Below are 10161 nucleotides of genomic sequence, written 5' to 3'. Positions count from 1 at the left end.
TATATATATATATATATATATATATATATATATATATATAGAGAGAGAGAGAGAGAGAGAGAGAGAGAGAGAGAAATAAGTATGCTTGGTAACAAGCACAAGTTTTAGTGCTTAGTAATAAGATGACATATTCTCCTTCACTCATTAAAATCGGGGCCCACATTCACATGGGTTGGGGAGTACGTGGTTGGAAATTGGAATGAATGAATGAGAATAAGACACCTCACTACCAAGCATAAAATTTACGCTTAGTACCAAGCATACACATTATTCTCACGTATATAGAAACTTATGTTAACTTTAGTGGACCATCCACCAAACATTCTATTCATTGATGATAAGTTATCTTTTTTTAGTTGACATAAGTTATCTTTTAGTTCACGCGTTATTTGATGAATTTCCAAAGCACCATATGCGTGATAAATCTAATTCCATGATTTAACCTGGATTACACTTCCTATTCTGTCTATTAGACTCGTCTCATTATCTTTGTATTATTCGACGTTCAATCTCTCTTTGTTTCTATTTCATAATATTTTAAAATCATGACAAAATATAGTGGAGGGAGGAAATTGAACCAACAGGTGAGAGGATAAATGCGTCTGCACCAATATAACACCATCCAATCTAATATTGTTACTAATAAGAAGGGCTTGATTGTAAGTTGGCTTTATTATTGTTCTGATTAGATTGATGCAATAATAAAAGATTAATAAATTCTACTGCTTGAGTTTAAAACTTTTCTAGTTTAAATATTATAACAATTTCATATTGGCCCAAGGTTTAATAACATAATATTATAAGATCATTATCATGTTATCTGATTTCTTAAAAAAGGAAGATACAAAGGGCATTTTTACTACAAAATTGGAACACTGATTTTTTGGGTTCCTTTAAATAAGTAACCTAGCCCGGAATTGGAACCTGCGGTGGGTCTGATTTTTTTTTTTTTTTTTAGAACTGGAGCAATGGCAAATTGCTCTGATTTATTAGAGAAGAACGAAGCCTAGCTAGAAATTAAACTGTTTCATGCTCGATAATTTCCCAAGTAGATAGTGTTGCTAGGTACGTAGATATTAGATTATATGATCATGAGGATCGCAGGCAGATGATTTTTAAATTGATAATTCTCCAATTGGATACTGTTCGATCGTGGACCGTTTTACTTAGGAACTGTTAAAACTAATTCGGTCGGTATCAACGTTATTATTGGGTGCACAATAGAATTATAGGATTTTTGTTCAGATTAACAATAAGAACCCATTAAGGTAGGAATTTGAGCATCATTAATTTGAACAACGATGGTGTGATCGAAGGAATTTTCTAAACAAACCCATTCACATTTTTTTTTTTTTAAATCGACCCCCTTGAGTTTTTTTTTACAAAAAGCGGCCTATTTTTTTACTCCGGTTGCTAAATAGTCGGGGTTGCCAACCCCGACTATTTAGTGCATAGAATGTTAGGATTTAGATTTGTAATTGGGGTTTAGCAACCTCCTAAATAGTCGGGGTTGACAACCCCGACTGTTTAGGAACCGGATTTAAAAAAAAAATTTTGACCCACTTAATGTATTTATTTTAAAAGAAAATTTCTTCTGGTGTGATCCTGTTTGCTCTGTCTCGACTTGCTAGGGCATTGCTAGGATCCTTTAAATTCCAAGCTCAAAGCGATTGAATGCGGCCTCCCTTTTGTTCTTGCGGAAGGTTTTACTCAAATTGAGGTTAGTCACATTGTTCCATGCGGAAGATTTTACTCGAATTGAGGTTACAAGTCAATTTGTCCTACAACAATTGATGCTTTCAATTCAAATTCTTTTTCTCCATATTTTATCAGCCAAAACGCAGTGGGGAAACCACAAATACTATTTTTACACGCATTTTGAACTTGCAAACTCTAGTACAACATCACAAAAAATAAAAAATAAAAAAAAACAATTGAAGTTGTGATCTAATCATTTTTATACTAATAGTTAAAAATCCTAATTTATATGTCACATGAACAATAGAATGTTTAAGAAGCGACTTCGTAAGGTATTAGAACGTCTAAGCACATTACAGTTCATTTGATTTGCTTTGGTACAAGATGATAAACCAAAATATTGAAACAACATTCTCTTTCAGCAATAAAACATGATCCCCGAATAGAACGGCGTTCACAATACAAAGAAACTAAGATCTGACGTGATTTATGCTGACTCCCGCAATCCCTTCTGACCTTTGATTTCCACTAAATGTGTAAAAAGCCAGACTAGTCAAAGAGTGTTGATGCTCTCTATACATCCCCTGGGTGTGCAATGGAAGATCAAAGTTGTGAAGAATCTTGCAGCCATCTCATTTCTTCGAAGAAGAACCGAAGCCTCCAAAGCCCATCATGGCCGCAACATCTGCATCGATCTCTGGTTCATCTTCCAAAGCCTTCCCTTTCTGAGGTCAGAATCAGCTTGTTAGAAACCAAAATAAAGACGCGTCTGATTTAGACTACTTGATTATTTAAAAAAAAACCAAGCAGAAATGGAGGAACTAAGCTGAGCAATGCGAGGCATCAAGAATATTCCTAGAAATTTTCTTGAAACTTCAGCTACCGAGTAAAAGAAAAAAGTCGTGTTTTCCTTCTACGTTTCCAGAGCACAGCTTTACAAGTTGGAATTTCTGTCTGCTATCTAAATTTAATCCCATTAATAGCGTACAACTAAAATTTAAAAGGGGAAAAATATATTGCTGACTTTTCCAATTTGTTCGACATCTGAAGCTAATCAAAATATAAAGAGGTGAACTACGATAAAGATGTTTGATTGAATTTTATTGTTTGGGAAGCATCACAGTCTCATAATATCCTGATTTCTATGTACACATACCTTCAGATCATAGAAGATCTACAATTTTAGCTCCTCTGTGATAATAATCTAGCATGAAAATAAAGCAGCAGGGCAGTCTTATGCTCTTATATCTTTTGTAGCAGTCCAAACACTGATAAAATATATCAATTAAATAAGCATATGAACAAGGCCTACACATGACCCTGGTTCCTGATCTTAGGCTACTACTTCATTTGAAGTAGAGGATTATGATTTATGACAAACCTCATTTGCTATGATTTATGACAAACCTCATTTGCATAAGCAAATATTTAGGCTTACACAGGGAGGAATACCAAACCCTTTCAGTATAAGCAATTTTAAAGACTTTTGCATTATCAGCAGCAACAATATAAGAAGAGCTTGGGAACTATAATCAGCAGAGGTAATTGCAGAATCTGTACGAACCATATAATTGTATACAGCAGCAGAAAAAAGAGATGCTAACCTTCTTTTCCTTCTTTCTTTCTCGTCGTTGCCGCTTCCTCTCTTCCTCCTCTTGCTGTTGCTTCAGTATCCTCTCATCAAAATCTGAAAGCCAAAGGGAAAACTATCAAATTATTACATAGGCACATCAAAGGCCATTTGAAGTCCATATCATTCCCGTAAGTGCTCCCATTTGTATACGAATGAGTTTGGCATATTGTATACAACGTTAGCCTTATATGTTAGGAAGCATTAAAATATTATCAAGAAGCAAGAAATAAGACGACAAAAAACCCTTTACAACACTAGCAAGCTAAGATGTCCTTTGATTCATTTACCTTGCTCTGTAAAGCTTCCTGTATCTTTTCGCTTCTTCAGACTCTCAAATCGTTCTTGGACCTATGAATAGATCATTAGATTTATTACATTAATAACATTAACCAATTATCAATGATCACTAATAAAATAAAAAGTGAAGGTTAACAAATTTGAAGATGCACACACATTTACTTCACAATGACAGTTATTTACATTGAGAATCATCTGCGATGAGACTTTCAAGTGTATGCATGACAATCATAAAAAATCAGATTTTTCATCAAAATACCACAACGTGCTGATAAATCACAAGAGCTGATCTCTCGTACAACAAACAATTGCTTTGCCAATTTTCGGGTAAAACAATTGAAATGGAACTCTTAGTCATATATAGGGGAGGTATTTGGCAAATACAAAGCTTATTTATAGGTCATGTAACCATCTCGTGTCCCTATCCTTTTTTTTGGGTAAACAGGAGCCATAACCAAGTCCTGAACTTGGGATTTTCCGTAATCCAATCTCTCTCCCATCTTACCACTAAATCTGGCCTCAATGTGTAATTGGTGGAAAGTACGACTTATTAACAAAAGTTTATAGACAAGTGACCCAGAACCTCAGAATCAGATTGTTTCTAAAAATCAAACTTACAGAAATTTAGCAGGTTATATTTAAAGATACATGTGCTATACATCCAAAGAGTACTTGGATGTATTCATATACCCACAGACCAAAACCCATGAGTGCTGGTAATACCTTCACAAAAACAACGACATGCCTAGATGTGACTCCCTCATCATACCTACCTGTCCGTGCTTGCACCAACAAAATAAGGACGCATTCTCATCAACATTGAGAATATGCCAGTAATTGTGATTTGAAACATCTAAAATGCCCATAAAATCGTCTGTGTATGACATCAAAACATAGATACTACACTACTTATGCTCTAAAACATCAAAGCATATCTTATAACAATGTCTTGGCATTTGCATCGTTCACAGCTAGAAATTTAGAAGAATAGTCAAGTTTATACTGAACTCAGTACTCATCAATACACCTTAAAAGGCCCTAGAAGACACACAAACCAAATTCAACTACTTTAACAGCTTTAATAACCTAAGACATCTCAACTTGATCAGAAAAAGAATCGCTCTGTAACCAGCTAATGCACAGATATCAGAAATGAATTTTTTTTTATGTAACTCATTTTATATTTGAACATCATATGCCTTAGATCTTTGATCAAGTCCTCGATTTGGGTGGTATAATCTAAAATGACTGGGGGTCAGGCTTCATATCTCAATAATTCGTGTACGTTGTGTGTGACAGGACATCCTAAAAACATATCGTTAAATTATTTAGTCATCATAATAGCTAATAGGTACAACGTTGTTCATAAAGCAATATCCAGAAAAGACTACCTGTTGAAGAGATGCTCGTTCAACCCGCATTGACATACCCAAAGCCCTTTGATCTGGTCGTTACAAAAACATAAACATCAGCTTTACTATTTATGAGAGGCAGAAACAAATAATTAGCATAAACACAGTTCCCAGAATACCTACGTTTCTTTCCATTGATGTGGTCCAAATAGTTAGCAGAATCCTTTACCACGCACTCACAAACTGAACAATAATATCCGGCCTGCAGTACAGAAGATCCAATCGGTGAATACCGAAAGTGAAATAACATATCTATTATGGGATAAATATACAGATGCTTACAACTCTGAATATAGAAGATTGACTTGGTGAATACCGAAAGTGTAGTATATCTATTATGAGATAAATAAACAGATGCTTACAGTTCTTGGCAAGGTTACTGGTGCTAGTTCTCGAGCTTCTTTACAAATTTAGCTAATATTGATAGGTATAAAGCCCGTTGTCCAAATAAAATGAATAAAAATAGCAAAGTAACAAAATAATGAAACATTCAAACTGCATCATTAGAGTCTAGATGTTGCAACGGTTGTTTCAGTTAGTCAATGAAAGTCTATGTATAAATTTTGGTATTTATTTCAACAATTTTGCATCTTCTTTAGGTTTCATTTTAATGAGTTCATTGTGGTAGTGTAAAAAGTAGTACACATTAAACTGCTTGTCTTTGGATTCCATATCAGATTCATTTTGTATTTAGATAGAAGATCCACCTGGTGAATACTAGAATGAAGTAGAAATACCATACATACTACAATGCCACCATTCAAATTTAAGTGAAGTTTGATATGTATGGAAAAGTGTGAGTACGCAAAGTAAATGTACAATTTCTTGTTGTAGAACATGAAATTAATCAACTTTCCAACTGAACCACACTGGTGCTTTAATTAATCAATAAATGTCTTCATACATATTATGCTATTTGTTTAACCAATTCAATATACTTCACTCGAATAATGTAAGAAAACAGTGTATATCAAATTTTATTCCATCCGCTTGCCTCTGGAGAACAGATTAGTTTGGAAATGACTCGCAATCCATTTGCAACATAGTTAAAACTAAAACACCTTTGAAAGTTAATGAATTACAAACTTCATTCGAGAATATATTTTAAAATGTTTAACCCAATAAATTGTGGTAACAACAGGTAGTTGAATAAAATATTTGAAGAACAATTCAGGAAGATTATTGTCCTTTATTATATGCTAAGCGATAACATGATAATTAATCGAATAAACAGGTGTATACTCCTAAACATGTCAAGAACACGTACCTGTTGGCTTAAGGGTGCAATCGGAGTGACCACCTGCCAAAGTAGACAGGATTAGTTCAAACACAATCTTGAGCAATACAAAATCATAATCAAGCCAGTAACTACTGCTGAAGATGCACATATATCATTATCAACACAATAGTCGCAAATTTGGTCACTGTACATGATAAAAACATATAGATGCTTGTTTGAAATCATACGCATCCTACTAAAAACATATAGATGATTGTTTGAAATTATACTTCAATATTGATTCCAAAATTATGCAATTTCTATACCAAGTTGGCACATGCCTAGGAATTATAAGTTTTTCTTTTTGTATTTAATAGCTCACTGTAGTCTTTGACCATTTCAAAACAGTACAGTAGAAAAACATTGGAATGCAACATGAGCGAAATATGACATTGTAAAGCCTATATTTCATGCAAACGGGAACAGATATGGTAAGACACACGGCCAATTTATAAGAGGTACGGTACGGAGACACAATTATATATATTGAAATTAATATTTATTAGGATCAATATTCTTTTTTCATTTTTATAATTTAAGATCCACTTAGACACATAAGGATCAGCTATATCATTTAAGAGTGAACCATTTACTGGCCAAAATGTCAACCAGAAAATATGAATTCAGGACGTAAGGGAAACAGACTGGTATGTACCTCACCAAGATAACAACGCCTCAAGAAAGAAGTTGGTCCATCATGAAATTTGTAAGATGGTTGAATTTGATGGACCAAGTTAAAAACACACTTTCTTTCCCAACTAGAAGAGACTTATCTACAGTAGATCTAGGTGTGATGAGCCTCATCAAGGAACATTGGAAGTGTCGAACTTTACATTTGCTAGTTCAAAACAAACTATGACTTAAGAGCAAACTGACATAAGTTGACAAGACACATGCTTACATGAGTATCAATGCCTGCATTTATAATTGTCAAAAGCAAGGTCCTCATACTACAGCCCAAAAGGACTTACTAATTAAGGAAATTCATGGATTTTGAAGGATTTCTACAGCAAACAATTCCGCTATTCAAAAATACTTTAGAACAGATATCACAATGAAGTCTCTACTATGATACTATTGATAAACTTCTTTCGAGAAAAAAAGATAAAACAGATGGTTACATAATAATTGAAGCAAATAAAAGAATAACAACTGTATAATGTGAAACTCAGCACAACATAAAACACATTAACGCACTCTAATCTCTGACTAGCAAAGTAACATCAATACTTCATGCGATAATTTAATTAAAGTATCATGCGCTCAACATCCCAAGCAGTAAGCCAGATGCACATCAACCTTTAGTAGCACAAAGTTGGTGTGCTTGTATCTTAGTAATACATTTAGTAATATGACAGCAGTGGGTAGAACTTCCAACGGCTCAAGATTAAGAGTGACATCTACCATAATATAATGCATCATACCTGGGTCTTTCCCAACCTTGATTCAAGGTCGACCTCATAATCTCTGTGTTTCAAGGGTTTTCTTTGGACAGGCGGAGCTTTTGCTGAGAAGTAAGAAAACCAAATGAAAAGAAACAGCATGATCAGATCCCATTGAGATAAATCCTATTAGCATAGTGTCTACACTACTAACCTTTGGACGAGAATCGGTCTTCTTCCTCCTCCTACCAAGGACGAAAAAAAAAATACATAATCGTTACAAACAATCCAAAATGCATAAATTTTCTCTTTTTTCTCCCCTTTCAGTTTTTGGGTTTCGAGTAAACCTGCTCCCTTTCGCGAGCTCTCTCCAAAAACTCTTCCTTGTTCCATTTTCTTCTGGAAGTGTTATCAACCCCAACTGTCTAGACAACAAAAATACTTACCATATAAGTACGAAATATAAAAGAACTAGAAGCCAAAATAGAGAAGGGGGGAAAAACTCACTTTGCTCCCTGAATGAGACATCGAAATTTGCTTACCGCGCTTTCCTCTTAACAATAACAATCAGATAACTGAAAGGAGAGGGGAAAAAAACCTAATTTTACAAATAATTTACAGTATACCGTCAGCAAACGAACCGAAAAAGGTTAATTTGATGGAAAAGGGATTTAATTAGGAGAAATAAACTTTTTCCGTGATTGGATACAAATCGAGGGGATCGAGGATGTGATTGTATCCGTTAGGTTTTTGTAAAGAATGGAGAGCGAGAAATTTGTGAAAGTAATCGAAACTTACTGAGGTTGAGAACGCTTTTGTTCTATTCGAGGATGTTTCAAGTCCAGAGCGGGTGAGAAAATTTCGAGGAATTATTAGGGTTTTTGAAAGTTGAGAGAGATCGGCCAGAGGGGTCAAAAAAAAACTGAAGACTTGTTTGTGGGGTAGAAATAAATTTAAATTGGTATATAAATAAATCGTATTTGCAAGCCCTAAGGAAATAGGGTGTTTGGTCTAGTGGTATGATTCTCGCTTCGGGTGCGAGAGGTCGCGAGTTCGATTCTCGCAACACCCCTTTTTCGACTCTTGTTCCAAACTTTTACATTGCATTCATAGTTTTACTTTTAGGGCCTGTTCGTTTGCCTAAAAAAAAGAGGGAAATCAAAGCTATTAAAATGAAGAATTGTTTTTGGAGTGTTTGGTTGGCTAAAAAAGAAGGAAATCAAAGAAATGAAATTGAAATGATGTTAGTTGTCACCTTATTATTGGATGATGTTTGTGATTTTTTAAGAAAACTAGTTTTGGAGTGTTCGGTTGGCCAAAAAAAATAAGGAAATGAATTATAAGAAATCTATTTCCTGTAGTTTCTTGTTTTCTTTTGTTCGGTTCATTCTTAAAAATAAGAAATGAAATGAGATGAGATGAGTTGTCATTGTATTATTGGGTGATGTGAAGAAAGATTAAGAAAAGTGTTTTCATAACTTTTTGGGATGAAAATGAAGAAATGAAATGTTAATGAGATGAGGTGAATTGTTATAATATTTTATTGGATGATGTGAGTGATTTGAAATGATGAGAAGAGATGAGTTGAGTGATGTTTGGATGAAAATAATATTTTATTAGATGTGATGGATGAGTTGTTAGATGAAAATAATATTTTATTAGATGTGATGGATGAGTGGTTAGATGAAAATCATATTTTATTAGATGATGTGGATGAGTTGTTGGATGGAAATAATATTTTATTGGATGTTGTGGGTGAGTTTTAGGGATGGAAATGGAGGAAATGGTGAGTTTTGAGATTTTCACCATTTCCATTTCCATTTCTTGGTTTTTAGAAAACAAACGAACAGGCCCTTATTAGGAGACGAAGAAAGGACTTTCACATGCTACTTTCTTTCTTAACCTTTGATGGCCATTTGAAAAAAAATACAAGTTTATATGCTTCTTTTTTTGTGAGGAATTTATTTGATTATGAACACATCTTAATTATGAACATGGAAGGATCAGAGAGAGGAGATGATTGGGTGGGTATGCTTTCTATTCAATAGTTCTAGATTCAAATCCATCGCGGTTGTTGACAAATGACTGAGAGAAAAAAAATAATAAGGCGCGTAATTGTAAGTAAATTCACAAAGTGAATTAGATAGACTCCCTACTCAATAGTCCCAGATTCATGTTCTGTCGGCTTTCTTTGAATGGGGATGAATTTGAGGTAGGCATACAATTTTGAGGTAGGCTTTCTTTCACAAACAAATGAGAATAACACAGGCGAAATTTCCGCTTGAATCTATTCCTTTTCACCTTTCATTTTTTCTTACCAAACATAGAATGGCAAGCAAACATGGACTAAAGCACATTATAGTAAGTAAATTGACAAAGTTCACAACATTTATTAGAGTAAACAAGTGAGATATAAGATGTCACATAGGTTAGCTAGTTCCAATAACATTAGCTGAAAGT

At 34.2% G+C, this 10161-nt stretch overlaps 1 protein-coding gene and 1 non-coding gene across 3 annotated transcripts; one reads left to right on the top strand and one right to left on the bottom strand.

Annotated features, from left to right (window-relative positions):
- On the bottom strand, positions 1961–8615 carry LOC109819696 (zinc finger matrin-type protein 2). Of its 2 annotated transcripts, none has more exons than XM_020385514.1 (11): positions 8500–8612; positions 8209–8276; positions 8049–8126; positions 7916–7946; positions 7744–7826; positions 6308–6340; positions 5164–5242; positions 5020–5072; positions 3619–3679; positions 3303–3385; positions 1961–2423 (listed from the first exon to the last, which is right to left on the bottom strand). In XM_020385514.1, exons 2-11 carry the CDS (start codon positions 8227–8229, stop codon positions 2331–2333), a joined length of 615 nt encoding a protein of 204 aa, XP_020241103.1. In that variant the 5' UTR covers positions 8230–8276; positions 8500–8612; the 3' UTR covers positions 1961–2330. The 2 variants fall into 2 exon arrangements, with proteins under 2 accessions (XP_020241103.1, XP_020241105.1); XM_020385516.1 differs by having other exon boundaries at positions 2331–2423; positions 8209–8299; positions 8500–8615.
- Positions 8702–8773, top strand: TRNAP-CGG. Its single transcript has one exon. It is a non-coding gene; the product is annotated as a tRNA-Pro (tRNA).

Source organism: Asparagus officinalis, chromosome 8, assembly GCF_001876935.1.
Source record: "Asparagus officinalis chromosome 8, Aspof.V1, whole genome shotgun sequence".
NCBI lineage: Eukaryota > Viridiplantae > Streptophyta > Magnoliopsida > Asparagales > Asparagaceae > Asparagus > Asparagus officinalis.
This window is presented reverse-complemented; position numbering and strand designations above follow the sequence as displayed.